Source organism: Tachypleus tridentatus, chromosome 9 (genome assembly GCF_004210375.1).
Source record: "Tachypleus tridentatus isolate NWPU-2018 chromosome 9, ASM421037v1, whole genome shotgun sequence".
NCBI classification, from domain to species: domain Eukaryota; kingdom Metazoa; phylum Arthropoda; class Merostomata; order Xiphosura; family Limulidae; genus Tachypleus; species Tachypleus tridentatus.
Genome location: NC_134833.1, coordinates 128545827 through 128566959, shown reverse-complemented (window position 1 = coordinate 128566959; position 21133 = coordinate 128545827). Strand labels below are relative to the sequence as shown.

Here is a 21133-nt window from a genome sequence, read left to right as displayed (position 1 = left end):
GAAGTGAATGTTTGTTAGATACCTTACAATATGGGTGTAGAAAGCCACTAATACTGCTGATAATTGTTGCATTAGTGCAAACAAGGTTTATTAGTGGAAAGGAGAAGAAGAAAGATAAAAAGGACTTATCTGTAGTATATTTTGGCTCACTATTCTGAATTAGACCTCAATAATAATAATAATAATTCTTCCTTAGGGTAAAATAAATATGTTGTTTATGCCTTATTTCAGCTAAGTTTTTAATGTCTTTTTTTTTTTTCACTATAAATTATTCCATTATACTCCACCAGGTAGAATATAATTGTTTGTTTTTTAATTTTGCACAAAGCTAAATGAAGGCAATTTAGATGCGTAAGACTAGAGAGAAGGCAGCTAGTCATCACCACCCATCACCAATTCTTGAGCTACTCTTTTACCAATGAAGAGTTGGATTGACCGTCACATTATAATGCCCCCATGGCTGAAAGGGCGAGCATGTTTGGTGTGACGGGGATTTGAACCCACTATCCTCAGATTATGAGTCGGGTGCCTTAACCATCTGGTCATGTTGGACCAGTAGAATATGAAGTTTGACTAAAGTTACAAACATCATGGTAATGGTGAGAAACTTGTTGAATATTCAAATGTTTTATTATCAGCCATAATCACATTAATGACATTACATAATACAAACAAGCAAGTTATACAGCATGTTAATAAATTTGGATAAATGATTGAAATTAGTACCCCAACCTACAAACTCTTTGCTTTTCAGCTCTTCCTGCTGTAATTATGAGATTTTTCACAATTTTTTTTGTATTGCTAAAATTTTAAATATGTTCTTGTTTTTATTATCATACTGCACCATTTGTATTGTTTCATATATATTAATTTGTATGTTATTGCAAACTGGTAATAAAGAGCAACGTTTTTAAACCTTTAAGAGTGAAGAACAATAATTTTTTTATATAAAGAAACAATAATAAATATTATAATTAATAGCCTGTCATCAAACTGGTGACATAAGAAACTAGGAACCCCAGAAACTTGCTATGATCCTTTGAACTTTGCTATGAACTATCATCTTTCAATTGTTAGTGAGTGAATGTTGATTTTTCTATACTTAGATCACCATCTAAAACTAACTTCAGAATGTTGTTATGATATCATTCTTTGGCTGTCTCTCTTAAAAAGAAAATTGTTTAGTCTAAAATATGAGCTATACGAATACCTCATCTGGTTTCAGCATCTCAATACGAGGGAGGTTTCCCCAGTATTCTTCATAAGGAACTAGTTCGTCACCTTCTACTTTGTAGATCATATTAGTGTCAATAATGGCGGCTTCGTATATCTGAAATAGTAAAGATACATAATTTTTATTTTTATATATAAGCAAACATTTTAAATGTATTTAGGAAACTAAGTCTCAAGAAATATTACTTCATTCAATTTACAATTCTATCAACCCTAACTGTACTAAGTTCCATTTGCATACCTTTCCTATAAATAACATAATAAAAACTCAGGTATTATATATATATGTACATTTTTGTCAAATGATTAACACAGAGTATGTGGATACAATATTTTAGAACCAACTTAATTCCATCAAAAGAAATTTTACTATACAAAGTACAAAAAATTAACATCTATAAAGAACCTCATCCTCTTCTGGTTTTCCAGGAGGTCGACAATTCTTGTCAGAAGTTCCCAGGTGTCTAAAGAACACATCCAAATGATTCCTACTGGGCTTCTTTTCTTCATCTAAAGTGATTACATCATCAGTTCCCTTGAAACACAGGTCTTTTTTTGCCTGAATTACTGCTGCTACCTCAGCACCCTGATTTTGACAAAAAAACAATTCCTTCTATGATGAATAATAACAGTTTTATTTTAATTTTATATGACTATGGGATAATTTTATTTAAGCATACAAAGAAACAAGAATCTGTTAATGGAGAAGCAACTGGTGTATTGTTGCTTACAAATCAAGGTTACTTTTCATAGTGGACAGTTTTTTTAAAGAAAGTATTATAGTATGTTGAGAACAATTAAGTTCAGTCTTATACTAAAAACATTCATATTCATAAAATACAAAAAAAAATGTGAGTGTGGAAATACATCTTTCTTTTTAAGGAAAGAAGAAACTGAGAAAGATGATGTAGTAGTCTAAGTAAGGAATATTAAAAGCACAACCCAAGAGGCAGTGAAAGTTTCTACCTGACCCCAAGAATCTGCCTTAATCACCTACACGTCTTGCAGTCTCATGTCATATAAGTTATGCACCTTTGTATCTTGTAATACAGTCAGGATCATTGTATTGTATAATATGTTCCTGAACTAGAAACACAAGTTGTCACTCATTTGAATGACTATGAGAGCACAAGACTTTTAAAAACAATGCCTCTCTAAAAACACTAGAGATCATTAGCTGTATCAAGATGAGTAATTTAAGATTTAAGTTGTCAAAAGAATCTTAATACATGCGAGGTCTGTTAAAAAAATACTCGGACTGTTTGAATTGCGTGGCTCCAGTTGGTTCCAAGGGAATCCGCTTGGTGTCGCTAGGTTTGCACAGATCAGCTGATTACGATGCCATTTCCTGATTGCAGATATCTTCATTTGTGTATTAGCTACGCGGTTTTAAGTGAAGTGCGATTTTTTTGTTTGGCAGATTTCAGAATGAATGACCTGAAGGAGCAACGATTTGCTGTGAAATTTTGTGTTAAACTTGGAAAATCTGTGACTGAAACTTTTGCTATGCTTAACACAGCTTACGGTGATGTTGCTATGAAGCGTATGGCATGTTTCAAGTGGCATGAACGTTTTAAGGATGGTCGACAGTCCATTGAAGATGATGAGCATCCTGGGCGTCCTTCCCGTCAACTGGCGACCCACACGTTGACAAAATCAACACCCTGGTGCGGCAAATCGGCGTCTGACTGTCAGGAAGCTTGCTGAAGAGTGTGGGATATCAGTTGGATCTTGTTACGAGATTTTGACCGAAAAATTGAAGGTGCACCGCGTTGCTGCGAAATTTGTGCCTCAGAACTCGCGAGTTTTTGGTCAAACACTTGATCACTGTTCTTCCTCACCCCCCCTACTCACCTGACCTTGCTCCTTGCGATTTTTTCTTGTTCCCCAAACTCAAAAGACCCTTGAAAGGAAAAAGATTTGAGGCGATTCCGAGATTAAGGCAAATCGACGAAGGAGCTGGAGGACATTACAAAGAAGCGTGCCAGGACTGTTTCAACAAATGGAAACACCGTTGGGATAAGTGTGTGCATTGGGGAGGAGAGTACTTTGAAGGGGTCCCAGACCTGTAACTTCTAAATAAAGTACATTTTGTTTCATGACGTCAGTCCGTGTATTTTTTGAACAGCCCTCATATAAAAACAAATCCAGTATTAAAAAAAATTAGAGAAACTGTTACAGAATTATGTTTATAAAAAAGATTGAAAGAAGCAATATTTACCTATTTAAAATATTATACTAATATAAAAACAAACAAAAAACTTCTATTTTCAAAATATTAAATGCCTAACATTCCACTCTCAATTTGAAGAAAAATTACTATTTCCAAAAGTGTCCCTGTTATTTTACAATATATTATTTAAAACTATTTAACACACTCACTTAAATTATTAATAATTTCAGTGGCCTGACGGGATATTTTGTTACACAAATGTTTTTTCTTCTAAATCACTGTCCATAAACACTGAATTTTATTACACAAAAAGTAAAGATGTTTGTGGATAATTATCTATATTGGAGATTATTACATAATGACACTCACTTTGGTGTCAAGTTGCATGTGCTTTGTGCCTTTATTGTTTTGTTACTTTGATTCTCATATGCTAAAGACCTATCTATCCTTCCTATATGCATATAATCAAACACAAACAAATGGGGTAATGGCTGCTGTAATTATCTCTAAACATACTGAGTTTGCAAAATCATAAATACAATAAATGTCCAATATATTAATTAGGTAGTTCTGAAATCTATACACACCTTGGCCTTTTCTATGACATTGCTATATTCACCAATCCACAAAAACACTTTTGAAGGAGTGATTAAAACAAAGGAGTCCCCATGGTTAAGAGATCGAACATTAGGTTCGACCAATCGTGTCTGAACGTGTCTTCGCCCTGTAGTAAAGAAATTATCAAAAATACTTTTTAAGTAACTGTAAAAAGTTGTAATGTTTTGATTAATACACCTTGACATATCCAATCAAATATAAAGATGTTCATTTTAAAATGGATGATAAAGTAGACTTGTATCAATACTAATAGAGTGTAAATCACTAAATTTATAATATGAAGTGTATTATAAAAATTAAAATAATTATTCAAACTAAAGGTTATTTGTTTAGGTAGGTAATGGAAAAATTAAAAATTATTTAGCTGTCATGGCATGATAGCTTCCACTATTTATTTCTAAGAGAATTAACTTCAATTTTACACAAACCTTTAATCTGCACCAACATGGCATCCTTCTGAGGTACAATGGGACTTGCCTCACCAACAACACCCTTCTTCAGAGCTATAGCTTTAAAGTCTTCTGTACTAGCCAGTCCTGCTAGTGCCGACAAAGCTTTATTGGATGTCTTAGCCACTGTGTGAAAAACAAAGGATTATTATTTAATTCACAAACTTTAGCACCACTGAACATAACATTTTATATTTAGACAAAACACTGCTTTTTTTTTTTAATATAGAAGAAAAAGAGGATTTTGAACTTCTTGTTATTTTCTTCATCACCCAAGGTTAAATATGTCTTGTGAAATTTACACTTCTTAAAATATTTTTATTTTCAGTGCTGAAGTTTTCACTAGTCACTCATCTCTGTATTAAGATATGCAATGTAAGCTGTCCATATCTGTATTCAAAACAATTACTCTACATGAAGTTTCATATTTTGTTATTTACATTTTAGATATTTTATGTCCTTTGGTAAGATTTTAGACAACAATAACAGCAGTCAATAATTAAACCTTTATTTTTATTATTACGTGATGTTATGGGTATAACTGTTAATAAACAACAACCTCCATGATATCTGGTTTTATGGATGATTTTCAGCTATGTTTATGATATTCAGTTTATTTTTTTAAAGATATATATAAAACTACTTACAACTTCTGTTTCTGAGACAGTTAATATGTCTATATCAGATTCCTTTCTCCACTACCCTGTTTCTGAGACAGTTGAAATATCTTTATCACACTATACTCACTTTGTTCCAGTTTTATCCTTTTCATTTCTTGCTCAGCATAACCACTTTTCACTTCTGTATACTCATGCTGTAAATCTGTTCTAGAAGCAAGTGCCTTAATAGGATTTCGTGAAGCAACCCTTCGATGATGTAGCTTGACTGACTTCCTTTGTGCTAATCTGAATAAAATAAAATGAAGATAATTTAACTCACTACTCTTATATTATTAAGTTGATGTTCAAGAACTATTGTGATAACTTAAATTATGAGAGGAAAATATATTATAGTTAGACTAAAGTGTTCATACTATGATAAATTGAAATGTACTGAATTTAGAAAATTCTTCAGTTGTTCTTGAAACAAGAATCTTATGATTGAAGAGTTATGATAATTCACAGATAAGGAGATTTATCAGATAAAAAGATGAATTCTTACAAGTGATGAGATTCAGACTGGGAAATGACACATTTAAAGTCCTCATCCTTGATTTCTATTTTCTCCTCTACGGCTTTCTGTGCTGACAATGACTCAAAGAATGAGCTGAATGTTTCATTGTCTGCTTTTGGCACTAAAACCCTGACTGGCACTTCTTCCTCATCCTCAGAGCTTCTGCTACTTGATTCATCTTCTACAAGAAACAAAACTCCTATTCAGTTTTTGTAATACAAAATATATCTTTACTTGTTCATCCAGACCAATCCTAATGTAAAGTGTTGTTATGATCTTTAGAACATATTTGCTGAGTATCAAGGGGTTAAAAAAGAATAACAAAAATATTCATGCAGGGTCCTGGTGGGGAAAGCTCTTAAATGTTGCAGTAAATTAAAAGTGACACAACAGTACATGATTTTTTGACAGCTTAGATTTATTTAAAGTAATTTGGATTTGAATAATCTTGAGCTGACAGTCTTGGATAATATACTCTGACAATGTTATTCATTTATTATTATTTTTATTTTCATAGGCATTAATTTTCTGCTTTATTATCTGTACCAAACAACTACTTGATTTTATGGAGCTTAAAGACTAACATGGTATAGTAAAATATCTTAAATGTCAAGCTGCTCTTAAAGTTACAAGGGCTTTCATTAATCAAAATTCACTTTCAGGGATGATTATATTAAGCCACACTTATACTGACATCAAGTTCTTCAAGGAACATATATCTACAATAGTGCATGAGACAAAATCATCAGTGTTTATGCTTTCTATAAGTTATGTTCTAATTTACTTTAATGTTACTTTTTTGAACATTATTGGTTAAAATGATAAATATACATATTTTAAATATTTTTTACTATAACAATTATTTTGCATTGTTTGCTTAGTTTAACTTTTCTAAGCTGGCTAAACCCTGTGAAATATTATGGGTATTACAGCTGAAGATATTACTTACAGTGAGTGTAGCTAACTGATAAAACAATGCATTGTAATTTTTATAACAACAATATATTTAGTTAGTTATATTCATTACTAGGTTTATTTTTAGTTCTGATCTATGTAAGTAGCTTGTCTTCATTAGAAGTTAATATTAGTAAATGTAGTATGTTTTAATTCTTGACAGTTTTGGACATTAGTACTGTAATAATGTTTTTTTAAGGTATCAGTTGTTATTACCAGGTAACTGACTAACTTTGGTATTTGCTTTAATATTTCTATTCAAGAAATATAATTCCCTTTGGAATTAAAAATGTAGCAACTCTGATACAAGAAAACACTGTAAATTCTAGTATCTTTCAACTCCTTACAATTCACATATAAACATTAACTAATGTTATACACACTTTTACAACTAAAATCACATTAAGTTATATTTCTCTAAATTTTATATACACCATTACTGACAGAACTAATAAACTATACCAATTGCTTTACATGATGGGTACAACTTACTTCAAATTTAGCACTATAATTGTTTGTGTATGTTTATTTTAATTATTTAATTTGTTTGTAATGTATACATTTTCACATCTTTCCAATATAAATAACAAATCTTATATATTATCTTTGTTACTTCAGGCAATTAAAGATATACTTACTTCCTATAGCATCAGGCATAGACTTGCTTTTTGTTATAGGAACAGGTGATACTGAAAGAAACTGAGTGGAGTTTTCTCTGACCTCCCCAATATTTGCTAGGAAAAAACACCAAAAAAAAAAAACATGAGCATCATGGGTTTTTGCATAAGTTGAATTCTTTATGAAACTCAACACATATTAAAAAGAAAGTGGTTAGATGAATAAGAATTAATTTCATGATACACAGCCCAAGCATACAAGCTAGTTTAATATCACGTTATACTGTTCTTCAATTTAGAGATAAGCCACTAGCTGTGATTCTAAAGGCTCTCCAATACATTTCTATTATGCTTATAAACTAACAGGTGTACTTCTTTAAGAATCATCATTGTATATGCAATATTTTTATTATTATTAATATTTTATTATTTTCTTTTAAGTTTAAAAATGAAAAACAATACCCAGAACATAGTTTCAGCAATATTTGTATCAGAACATTTACGTTTATTACTTTTTAATCATCAATACTATGTCTGTCATACCCCAGATAGACTGATAAGCACTGGTATCAGGCTTCTTTAGCACTTGATATGGCTGTTGTAATGTGGTTGATATAACATACTTTGCTTTCACTCATGGTTTCTTAGAATTACAACATTTCACTATTTATTACCAAAGTTAGAAACAGTAACAAGCATGGCTTATCATAGCACATGCTTAACAGTTTATATTTGAAGTTAGAAATCAAATCACAGGTCAAACTAGATGTACCAAAATTGTGTATTTGAACATCTGTTATAAGACACTGTCATAAAATGTGCTATTATGCTTTTGAGTATTTATGTCTAAGTTTTAGTTATTTAAGTAAGCTTGCTTGAAAATAGTTATCACAAAATACCACTCATGATCTCTAGAGTTAGGATACAATTCTTACTAGTTTTGCTCCTAAACTTAACAGGCTTTGGAGTTCGTTTCTTTCTGTCTGCTAAAGGACTTTTTTCAGGTTGTAATGACTGTTTCCCCATTTTTCCAGCAACAGTAAATTTAGAAGCATCTTTTTCTTCAACTCTTTGACGCCACTCTGTTCCAGATTCTTCTAGAAGCAGCTTTCTGTTTTCAACTAAACTTCTTGGCCGTGGCTCAAGGGATTTCTGTATAATATTTTAAAAGTTGCAATTAAGATTACATTGACCAATTTGCTAGATATAGTTATAATCTCTTCATCAAAATACAGATATAAGTAAAAAATAAATCATTTAAAGACACAAGCAAATAATACTTTTACATAACAAGGTATTCAAATTTTGGTACACTGCCCTAGTGGCTTTCAGAAACAACAATCAATCAAAGTGTTAATGAAATAGTGCAAAAACAATACAACAAAAATTTTAAGACATATACTTATGACAAAAACTTCAATATAAGACGTTTTTCTTCAGCAAAATATTCTAGTCTTATGATCAGATAATCTAGTTTAATAAATATTTAAATTTTGTTTTTGAAATAACACTGTTTTCATGGAGCTTCTGAAAAATTTTGAACATCAATAAAATGGATACTATTGATCATATAGCAATAAATATTTGAGAATATACTAAGAAGACAATGGGAGACTTGTATCAGTGGTCACCAGGTGCTCAATGTGGCAACCATTAATATCAACAAATGGCTTGAATACTTGAGTTGACATGAGAAACAACTAATCAAAGCTGTTCAACATTGAACATGGCTGCATCATGCTGTTAGGTGGTTCATTTGATTTTTGACAATAAGAAAACTTAAAATGAGTTGCATATTATAGAACACCTGTTAACTTTGAGAATTGTTCAGGACTCAACAATAACCAAGATTCATTCTGCTTCAGGCAGACCAGTAGCAATGGCAAAAGACTTACTCTAATTTCATTTCTTTTTTTTTTTAAGCAAGTCTGAATAAAGACTCTACAACTGTGCTGCATAATATGGTTTGTTTGTAAGTACTAATGACATGTAGAAGAAAAATATATTTCTTGGCACTGCATAAAAAACACATTGACCGTAACTGCATTTAGTTCCTGATCTCTTAGCCAAATAAAGAAAAGTAATTTATTCGATTAAGTATTGTTATGTATTTCAAACAACACAATTGTTCTTCATCTGAAATAGATGCAATGTATAATTTCATCCTTTCTTTTGCCAATTTTCTACTGCATTCCAAACAATCATGGTAAATGTTCAATGCTAATTTTTGGAACACTGAAATGAAAATTCTCAAATTTTAATTTGAAAACAAGTTTCCTCTATTATCTATAAAGACTATTACTGAGACTGTATACTACCTACTTAGTACATTTCACAGTAGATTGCTTAATTATATATAATCATTGATACTCAAAAACAAAAGCTTCAGAGCAATTGAAAATAACTTTGGACATCCCAGACAGAGGGTGTTACAAAGCTACTTAAAACTTCAAAATGCTGAACCATCATTTCAATCCCTGGACTTAATAGATTCCACCAGAATAACTATATAGGACATAGTTTTGTGCTTTTCATGGTCTCACTGGCATACCCACTATGAATTATTGCTGTATGAAGAATACCATTCATTTTCTTGACATCTGAACACGCTAATACATCTTTAGAACCACCATATTTAAATAATTCTTAAAAACCACCTCTTAACTCCTATTCTAAATTTACAAAATTGTTCCCTATTAATGATTCACAACATCAGAAAAAATATGAGTAACAAGAGATAAGATAGTTAAAAAAAGACATAATAGCTGATGAGTTATTGCATAATAGATCTTTTTTCCTGTTAGAGATGTGTTAAAAGGGATAAAGTTTTTTTTCATTCATCTATTGCATAATAGATCTTTTTTCCCGTTAGAGATGTGTTAAAAGGGATAGTTTTTTTTTTTCATCAATGTGATAAAGAAATAATTTGTCTTTTAACAGTCATCAAATCATCAGATCTTTCTAATTGTGATTTCTGTGATATTTGGCTAAAACATAATTAAAAACAGATTTCAATATCCACCTCAAAACCTTCTGCCAAGACATATGTTACATCCTTTTAATTTGTCACTGAAGGACACACATAAGTAACAACTGAAAACAGTATTATTTTAAACTTTTTACAAAAAGTATATTTAAAACAACACATGTGCATAAAAACTAATTAATAAGACTCAGTGAAATCACAGTAAACTTAAGAATAATCTAGACTATCTTTCAGTGACTTAAAAGGCATTATCGCAACTTTTAAATAGTTCTAATATTAGAGACACCTCATCTACAAATCTCATATTGATCAAGAAACACTAGTTTATCCCAAGGGTAGTAAGCAAAATAAATAATGGATCAAAACTTAGTCAAAATTATACTACAGTCTGTTGGTTATTCAGACTGGAAGAAAAACTTCAAAATTATTTTAAAATACCTTTGTGTCTTTCAATTAACCTTTAAGAACTTTTCAAAGTGAAAAACGAAAAGGTTCTCCATTGGGTCAGAGGTAAGTTTGAGGGCTTATAATGCCAAAATCTGAGGTCTGATTTACTAAAGATCAGAATTAAAAGTTGATCCATTAAATAACGTAGCTAATTTAGACTAATCTATTTACCTATAAAATAAGTTATCACCAGGTGTCATCATTTACTTAACAGTATTTAAATGAATTTGTTCCCAGTTTACTAACAATGGCAACACACAGTAGAATTACCTCTTCTCTCTTTTTCACTATAGTTGATGCTAATACTTGAATTTCTTCTTCTGGTTTGTCAGTTTTGTTCTTCTCCAGGCGTTTCTTCCAGTTTTCTTCACCATTTCGTTTTAAAGCTGCTAACCTTTAAGGAATAGTGTCTCGATACTTATTTTCATTTTGTACAGGATAATACATTTTTCATGCACTTAAATCCTATAGCTTATGTCTTTTAACATTTAGATTGTAGTTTTATAATTTTACAGAAACTTTAAAATAATGATGAATGGGAAAAAAAACAACAACAATAGCTTTCAAGTTGTGACCAAGTTTAGTAAGCAAGAAAAACTTGAAAAAAGGTAATTATAAGAAATATACATTTATTAGAATAGTAGTTCCCTACTTTCCAGTCAGAATAGAAAATAAAACATTCATACTTTTTTTTGTTTAGTACAGCTGAATTGGCAACTTGCCTCCAAACCATTTTCTTTAATGCATTTAAAAAGGTTTTATTTAGATATTTCTATGATGTACATGTGACGTCTTGGTATAGTAATGCCTGTTTTTATTTGGACTGCTACAAAACCTTTGAAGCTAGGCTATAATTGCAGGAAGTTCTAAACTTGCTATGCATTATTATAACTAAGCTTAACTTGACATGAGAAAAGAAATAAATAAATTGCACTCAAGATATTTCTTGAAGAAACAAGAGAGAAACATTATGGTATTTCAAGAACTATATGCCAAATATGTTTTATGCTTTTCTTTATCTATTCAGAACAATTATTGTTAGACAGTCATTACCAAAGCATTCAATAACTTGTTGGACATGCCAGATAAAAGGTATACTTGAAGTATTTTTCTTAGTATGTGTAACTCCTTTTGAACAAAATTACAGTAATTCAAATGTGGGTACATCCTGCTATAACTTGCAAATATGTAAAGAAACTAACTAACACCTTATGAATAAATGTATGTTCACACTCCATATCATGGTGAGGTTTAATTATGGTATCTGTATCCCATAATGCTCTCAAAGCAGCAAATAATTCTACCAGGTACTTTCTCTCTCTCTCTCCCCAAGATCTTAAGGTTGTTTGATCTTTTCCTTTCTTTACTTTGTTTTTCAGTAAGAGAAAACTGGTGAACAAGTTTCTTACCTTTCAGCTATGCTTCCACCACCCAACTCTTCCACCCCATCCTTTTCGTCCTGGGTAAGTGGTTGTGTGCGGCTTCTTGTTGGCAGAAAAAGCTTATGTTGTTCTTGATCTGTACCACTTCCATCACTGCACTCAGATGTAATCAGGTGCTGGCTGTGCATTGCAAATGTTCGTTGTAGTTCTGCAGCAAGAGACTTCTGAGCTTCCATAGCATACATAGAAGAAGAGGATGCAGAGGACAAAACCTCGTGGCTTCGAACTTCATGCATACTTCTTCTGTCAAAACAAAGCTTGTTGATATATAATCCACACAATTTTAAGCACGATTACGAATTCTATAAAAAGGGTCATCAAAGCTCTTGCGAGTGTGTATTTATGAAAAAATAAAACTTTCTTGAAAATACATAATAATGAAATAACTTTCACAAGTTAACAAACGAAAATATGATCTACAATAATACAATAAACAAGCAGGTATTTTAATTTCTTTGACACTTTTGTTAATAATTGCATAAACATTTTTTATTTCAACCTTCCATGAATATGTACTGAAACAACATTTAACAGAAAAAAAAATTACTCTTTTATAAATAAATTACAGTGGAGCGCCGTTAAGCCGCGGTATTTGGGGGAAGGGGTCAACCTGCTTAACCGCGGCTTAAGTGGTCCACAGCTTAAACCTTTGTGACTGAAAAGCCGAAGTCGCCAACAGCTCCGCCGAGAAGCCTCATCAGGGACATTGCGTGATCATTATAATATTAATGTATAGACTATTCAGACACAATTGGGCCCGGCATGGCCTAGCGCGTAAGGCGTGCGACTCGTAATCCGAGGGTCGCGGGTTCGGGCCCGCGTCGCGCTAAACATGCTCGCCCTCCCAGCCGTGGGGTGTATAATGTGACGGTCAATCCCACTATTCGTTGGTAAAGAGTAGCCCAAGAGTTGGCGGTGGGTGGTGATGACTAGCTGCCTTCCCTCTAGTCTTACACTGCTAAATTAGGGACGGCTAGCACAGATAGCCCTCGAGTAGCTTTGTGCGAAATTCCCAAACAAACAGACACAATTGACAAGTGCCGTTTTAACATAAACGACCAATGCATTGCGATGATTCGCTTTTCCCTGTAAAATTTCGTCTTCCCGTGTTACATGTGGGCCGCCATGTCAATATGATGTGCTCACTATTAATTCAGAAACTGAAGTGATTTCTATTGGGTTTGTGGCCAATATTTATATAATTCCATAAAAATATCGGATTATCAAATTAAAAATAATACTTTAATTATTTCACGAATTTACCACGGATTAACTTTAATGTATGGAGAGGTGTGATTCGGTAACAATGGCGGCCTCCATAAAGCTGACATAGAGAGCGGATAAGGTAGATTAACGGTCGATTTCTATTGTAATATATTTTATTTATTTCCCAAATTAAAGCAAATCCTTTTTAAATATCCCCTTGAAGTTATAAAGCTAGGAGTAAATTCGTAAGCCGCGTTTTTACACGTTCTTAAAGTAGTAGTGAGCCGCGATAATCCTCGCTCACAAGACTTGCTACAGCGGCTCAAGCGATTTCGCGGTTTACTGGTTCGTGGCTTAATGGCGCTCCACTGTATTATTTTTCTACAAGTATTCGAAATAAGTTGTTTCCAATCATGGGCATAGAGCTAGCCAATCTATTCAATTACTTATGAGCAATGTTTATATTAACCAGTGTCATAAACTAATTAATTGATCAAAATTATGATCAAATCTACATGAGGTGGACAAATGAAAAAAAAAGCAGCTCCCCCTTGTAAATGTTGTTAATTTGTTATATCTTTTATCAGATGACATAAAAATAAGTAAAACTATGATTTTAAAACACTCAAATATGATCTCAAATTCTAATTTTAACACTGACTTTCATAAAAATGAAACTCATAATTACACAAACCAGTTTAATAAGTTAATATTTAGTCAGCATTCCCTCAGGTTTCAGTACTGTTTCATGTCGATGTGGAATGCTTTCAGTGAGTTTGTGCAGATATTTGTGTGTAATTGATTGCCATCCTTCTTTGAGCACTTCACAAAGTTCATCTTCCACGTTTGGCTTGTGATCTTTCATTAATCAGTTTAACTCAGCCCATAAATTTTAAATCAAAATTGATTTCAGGTGGCTTACCTGGCCATTCCATAACAAGTTTTCTTATTTCTAAAATATCTTTTAGTGACTCCACAATAGAAACTTGTTTGATCATTTTGTAGGTTAATTGAAATTAGAAGAACTAATAAACAACAGTAAATGCACAACACTTTTTTAATGAGAAAATGTAACTAAAATTATAAAAAGTTCAGGTATTTACAAAAGCCAGTCTTAAAATTAGGATTTGACATCATCTTTGGACAGATCTTGTGCAGTGCATTCTAAAAACACATAGTTTTACACATTTTTTTTCAGTTACCTAATAAAAGATACAACAAATTAACAACGTTTTCCAGGGGAGCTACTTTTTTGTACTTCCCTTGTATGTTATGAAAATAATCAACTAATTGAAACTAATGTTCCTGATTATTACTGTTTTAGATCATTTCAACAATAGATTAATATAAATGATTAGATCAAATAACATGAAAATGAATAAAAAATCAACTAATAAAAATTAGGGCTTCCAATTATTTAAACTATCCAGGAAATGAAAATATTGCTATTATGATTGTTTGTCATTATGCACATAGCTATATAATGGGCTATCTGTATTCTACCCAATTTTAGCCTTTTTTTTGGGGGGGGGAAGAGTTGTGTATAGAGAGTGACGAGTAATTCGTGATGACGAGAAACCCAGACGGCTGGTATTGGTATAAAAACTTCAAAATAAGGTCAAAATGTTGTTCTGTACTTAAGAATACAGAGGGTGACTAGGTTTGATTCCCTTTGTAATAAAATTTGCTATCCCGTCTCTGTTATACCAAAACTACTAATGCTATCAGCCACTGATTTTGAACTACTGCCTAAAGAGAAGACAGCTGCCAAGACAACTAATCAACAAACGGAGTTGAGTAACTGATTAGCAAATATCACAAACCACCCAGCTCCAAGTTTGTGAATGTTATCAGTTTTAAGAAATTGTGGAAAGTGAGAAAGGATTATACTCAGATACAAATATATGTAAATATGGCTCATTTGAGTTGAGAAAATTTTTTACGTAGAGGAGCGAACAACGTTTTGACCTTCTTCAGTCATCATCAAGTTCACAAAGAAAGGAAGAGGTAACTGACCGGAAGCTGATCACTTTTGAAAGGGGTTGTGTAACTGAGTGTCGGAATGTAGAAGGCATGCTTAGATGTTTGAATATATAATTTTATATTAAAGTGTTGGGGGGGGGGAGCCTCATCAGGATGCAGAAAGTTCTGAAGAGGTCTTATGATAAGAAACTTTGGGAACCCCTAGCCTACTTTAAGTCTCATATTTATAATGTTTATTTTTTAGTTTTGTCCTCAAGATCTAAACAAATATGCAAAGATTTCAAAACCAAGCTATGCTAAACCTACATAATAATATTTTGTGTGTATTTCAAAAGTTGCATCTATATATTTAAAAAAAAAATCAACAGTGAGCTTTAAAATATCAGCCTCATCCCATGATGCTTTTCAAAGTCATACTATAAAATAATTTACATTGTTGTCTTAACTATTTTGTTTTACACAAGTTATATGTGATAATAGAAAGTAATTTTAATATTAAACAACTTTTAAATGTTTTACAAGATACGTAAAATTATTCTCAACATGACATAAATATGTATTTTTAAATTTACTTCTCCAGTTACTCAATGTACAAAATTCAAAAGCCAAAAGGATTTGAATTAGACTAAAAAAATGTATGTTCAATTATAGATTGTATTAATGGAGCTTTAGGCTTACAATTTGGAAAAATAAATTATCTATCAGAAAGAATAAAAATTATATGCATAATTTTAACTTATATTTACTCATACATAATTCTAAATACTTTAGTTTATTTTTTGTAATTTATGGAGATTTCTTTCTTTTCTATAAAAAATGTACATTCATCTTTTAAGTTTGCTTCAGCAAAATATGAATAAAACAAAAAAAAATGACTGTATGCATTGTAAAGATTCTACCAGTATGCTCTTCTATCTCTAAAGCTTTCATAAGAAATAAACATCTAAGAAAATTAATGAATAACAAACTTTACACAAAGTGACTATCGGTTGGAAACACGAAGTTAAAGGCAAACAGCAGCTGTATTTGATAGGATAAGAAATGTGGCAAAGCAGCATGCAGAAAGATCACACAGCCAACTAATTGGCAGTGAATCTTGAAACATTAATTTACGTCTTTTACATTGCTGGAAAAATAAAAACAAAGAAACTAAACACTGTACAAAAAATTACTAGAGGAAAAGAAAAAGCAGATGTTTTCCAGCTGAAAGGAGAGTGCTCCAAAGCTCACATTTTGATGTAATTTATTACGTCAGAAATACAATACAAATATTTAGAATTGGAATAATTCTTTTTCTCCAAACAAAACTCAACACCTTACAGTATTACAGAAATTCAAAACAAAAAACGTCACAAAACTTTAATAAAACGTACTTAGCTAAATTACCTTAAAATCCATTATAATGGGAGAGGAAAGAAACTTGCACGTGATTCTTTCGATCCAGCGTTAATACTTCGAATATCTTCACTATTTTTACTTGTCGAACATTACAAGTAATTTGTGAGTAAAAAAAAAACAACAAAAAACTGTACAACTTTTTACTGATGACCTCATTTCCGTGCACACTGTCCCGTCATAGAAATTAATTAAAATAGCGAAAATTAGAGGTCAGTAATCGTTGTGAAGCTTTATCGAGAATGTTAATAGTCTGTTTAGTATTTAAGCACACCAAAGAATTTCCTCATTTCCTGTTCGATAATGAAGCCATATATAATATACAAAAAGCGTATTATTTATAAATACACCACACGGTAGCGCTTTCTTCAGTATTTTACATTAATTAATCATTCACAAACTACGCGTTTTTTTGTTTTTTTGTTTGCGTTCTTTTAAAGAGCGCTATGGTGAAGAGAACTTTTAGACAGATAGGGAGCGCTTACCAACACAGTAATTTTTCTTTTTATTTTAACAAGTCTCCAATAAATTATTAATATTAAGGGAACCCTAATTAAGACAAAGAAAAACCAAAACGATATCTGATCAAAAAATGACAAGTTTCGCTACAAGGATAATTAACGATTTCTAATACATTATCAACAAGGTTCTTTGATAAAGTTATTCATACTTATTAAATACATAAAACTGATCACTAAAAAGGAAAATGAGTCACTTAGTTGATAGAAATGACTGTGTTGATCACAAGTAAACTTAAAGACTGATATTTCACATATGCATAATACTGCCCTCTATTTATTTACTTTCTTTACTTGATACGTCATATTTTCCCAATCAATAAAATCAAATAACCTTTAACGTGTGGGTTCATTGGTCTAACAGAAAGTATAAAGGAAAAGTGCTTACAATACAGGACTGGTTTTAAACACTTAATCTGCATTAAAAATCGATAGAGTTCTTAAAGTCAATGAGAGTGTATATAATTTGGAAGTGGTTACTAAAGTGACAGAACAATAACTTACTTTATACAGGATACAGAGATATACTGTTATTTAGCCATAGCCTTCAAACCCGTGAACAGTCGAGCTCTGAAAATGTTTAATTTACCTCTCTCAACATGGTGATAACAGTGCAAATGTCATCTGCTGAAATTTATCTTCTCCATGATCAAGGCAACAGAGAAGCATCACGGAGAAGCTGTCTTCACTGTAGTTTCATTCTGCCAACTGTATTAACACGTGCTAAATAGCTCCATGAAGCCCTACCGTATAAGTATATACTAAACCACTGCAGCCATAACTTATGCAACTATGCGTACAAAGCTTTGAGAGTAATAGAAGCTTGCTTAAAGAAGTTGGTAAATTAAGTAATTATACAAATAAATATTTAATAAACAAAATAACGAGCATCTTTTTTTTTTTTATATTACGTAGGTAAAACCAAAGTAGAATTTAAGAAGTAATATGTCCATAAATAACGACGATGTACCCTGTCCCTTCTCTCACTAGATCGAATTTTGGACTCGTCCTGCTACAGCCCTCTATGGTCCATTTGAGCATGTTTATGGAAGAACTTTAATTATTTAATGACATGCGCATGCGTGTTCACTTGTATTAAGGAGTGGTCCACAGAAATGTTATACTTATTAAATAAGTGTGTTTTTCTCATATTGATTACACATGAATCATATGTTGACGAAATGTTAAGGCTGTTCGTGCTTATTTGGTTATTATAAAGAAAATGAATGCAAACCTACTGGCACAGTGATGTCGTTTAAAACATTTTCCATCTTCTAAAGCTGTCAATTCTTCTTCAGTTAAAAAATCGAGTTTTAATACTCACCAATGAACAACAATGTTACGTAATTTCTTTGTTCTGAATTTCGCACAAAGCTACTCGAGGGCTATCTGTGCGACCCTCAGATTACGAGTCGCACGCCTTAACACGCTTGGCTATGCCGGGCCGATGTGACGTAATAAAGAAATCATACAACACATCATCTGACACTTGAATGCTGAATAAAAATTATCTACACACAGAAAGTCAAACATCTCTAAAATGCACGGAAAAGATAACAGAACTACCAAAAGCTATATCGTCAGAGTTAAACTACCATGATATATGATTTTACTGAAACTTGAACTGATACGTTCTGATGAATAGAAAATTTTTAAAAGGTTCTTCGATGCTTCCGAGTTAGTTTTGTTTTTCGTAAGCTAACTTACAATTTTAAAATTGAAAGGCTATAATTTGCAAAGTACCAGCCTCTTCTTCCAGCTCTTTGGTTTTATGACTAATTGAAGTCAAGGCCATAATTTAATATTTCCTCCTTCCAGATTTAAACAGGAATGTGTTTTCTCTCTTTCTCACTTTTATTTTTCAGGTTTTGATTCGAGACAATTACATGTTTAAATATTTTACATGTCATTATGCTATTCATATGACGTCACATTGTTTTCAAGTGGTTGTTCCCGAAATGTTTGTGCTGTGTAACCTCAGTCGGATCTCTGATGCATGTAACTTAAAAAGGAACAAGGTAAAAGTAATTTATATTAATAAAAAGGTAAGCTTAATAATAATAATTCAAGGGTTAACTACCAATACGCGAACGTTGTCTCCGTCAATGCTTTTCAAAGGTTCTCGCGTACCACAGGTTGCAACCCATTGTTTTAGAAAAAAAAACAGAAACTGCATTCTACATATTTTTTTCCTTCTTGTTTCTCGTCGAGAACTTTCACAAAATACAACACAAACACCAGAAACAAATTTTGTAACAGGTGCTAAAACTAAATGGAGAGAGCATAAGCCATGTGATACAAAACGACGAATAACTCGACCACTACTTTCTTAAAAGTCCCCATACATAAACTCCTCACCTCTCTAACAAAGACATTTGACTATAAAACCTTTTGGGTTTATGGTTCTACTGAAGAAAGTTTCGAGTGATGTCTCCATTTCATTGCGTCTATCTATAAATAAACATACGTTCAAAAACTTCACATCATAACAGTAAAAAACTGGTGGTAACATCACGTTTGTCAATTTCTCAACCAATGTATCTTCTGGATCTCTACAGAATGGGATTAGAGTGACAATCACACTTCCACATTCACCGGAATCTTAAAAAAAAAAAAGTTCAAAAACCATTAGCACTTAATAATAATAGGTTTATTTAACAGCAAGATAAACTCGCACATTGAATTATTAGGACAAGCGTGATAGAAATTAAAAATTACTGCTTGACAATGATACATAAATCGTTTCCTGGAAAGGTTAGCGGAGGAATTTGTAGTCGAGACAAACTATAAATCGACGGTAAAAGACCTCACGAAAACTTCTGTTCACAAGATTAAAATTGTTTACATGTGCAGCGTTGACTGCATAAAAAAATCAAAGTATACTCCCCCCATCAAATAACTATTACAACAGGGGCTTTATAAAATAAAACTTCATATTTAAAACGGTTATATATTAAAAACTACAACCACTAAGCAGAAAAGAATTCACCAGAGGAGCCACTTGGGTAACAAGTTTTATCCATGACCAGAAGATAAAATAATTTGGAACAGATTTTTCTTCTTTTTGAAAACAATCATCTTGTAATTTCATGTACTAAAGCTTTCAAAATGACTGAACATTATTAACGTAGGGGGATAAATAACTTATTTAAAAAGCAATACTTCTCTGAACAAAGACACTAGAGAGTATAGTGTAGAACGTAAGCTGATATCATTGGCACGTTTCAACGTGGATGAAGTATATGTACAAATCTACCTTGTCTAGCACTAAATAAAACCATCCCACACGTCACGTTTCTACCTACCCTGCTGTTGTTTATGTTTTATCCGTCTTCCACAACGTTATTGCTTGGTTGTGTTTATATTTTATATATAATGCATACGTTCACTACAGTCTCAAGTGCCACTTCCCGTCTTTTTTTTTTTTAAGTAACTAAATCACAATTTAAACAATACATCAGCCAACCTTCGTCTTGATTACTTTGACATGTGCCGTCCAAGTACGCAGAATTTCCATCGCACAAACATATATAACACCATGACACTGCGGAGAAAGATACCCTGTACGTGAGAGAAACTGACACACGATCGCTGAAAATATATAGAACAATTACTTTGACAATCACAACACAATAGTTGAATCCAATAATCTCACTCGTAAACTCACGTGCTCACTAAAACTGTAATACAAGTCGAAACCAGTTTATCTTAAGAACACAGCCTGATTTTTATATATTTTCTCATATAACTTGTGTTGGTAAGGGTTAAGACAGCGTAGAAGACCGTATATTAAAATTATTCAACAGTACTATGACGAACAAGATAAACGTAACAAAAACAAAAGTGCTGAATTAGCGACACCTACACTAAAAGCACAAAAATTACCTCTAGATAATAAGACGCTCTTGTTTCCCAATTTTTAACGTCCATTAAAATTTT

At 32.0% G+C, this 21133-nt stretch overlaps 1 protein-coding gene across 1 annotated transcript in view; it reads right to left on the bottom strand.

Moving 5' to 3' along the window:
- Svil (Supervillin) overlaps positions 1-21133 on the bottom strand; it is a 55892-nt gene that overhangs the window by 19620 nt on the left and 15139 nt on the right. Inside the window, exons 5-14 of the mRNA XM_076457189.1 lie at positions 12060-12335; positions 10921-11044; positions 8153-8369; positions 7239-7334; positions 5635-5827; positions 5221-5378; positions 4453-4599; positions 3994-4130; positions 1640-1819; positions 1211-1330 (exon numbers count right to left, since the gene is read on the bottom strand). Of these exons, the coding sequence (XP_076313304.1) occupies positions 1211-1330; positions 1640-1819; positions 3994-4130; positions 4453-4599; positions 5221-5378; positions 5635-5827; positions 7239-7334; positions 8153-8369; positions 10921-11044; positions 12060-12335 (1648 nt within the window). The remainder of the gene's footprint in view (positions 1-1210; positions 1331-1639; positions 1820-3993; positions 4131-4452; positions 4600-5220; positions 5379-5634; positions 5828-7238; positions 7335-8152; positions 8370-10920; positions 11045-12059; positions 12336-21133) is intronic.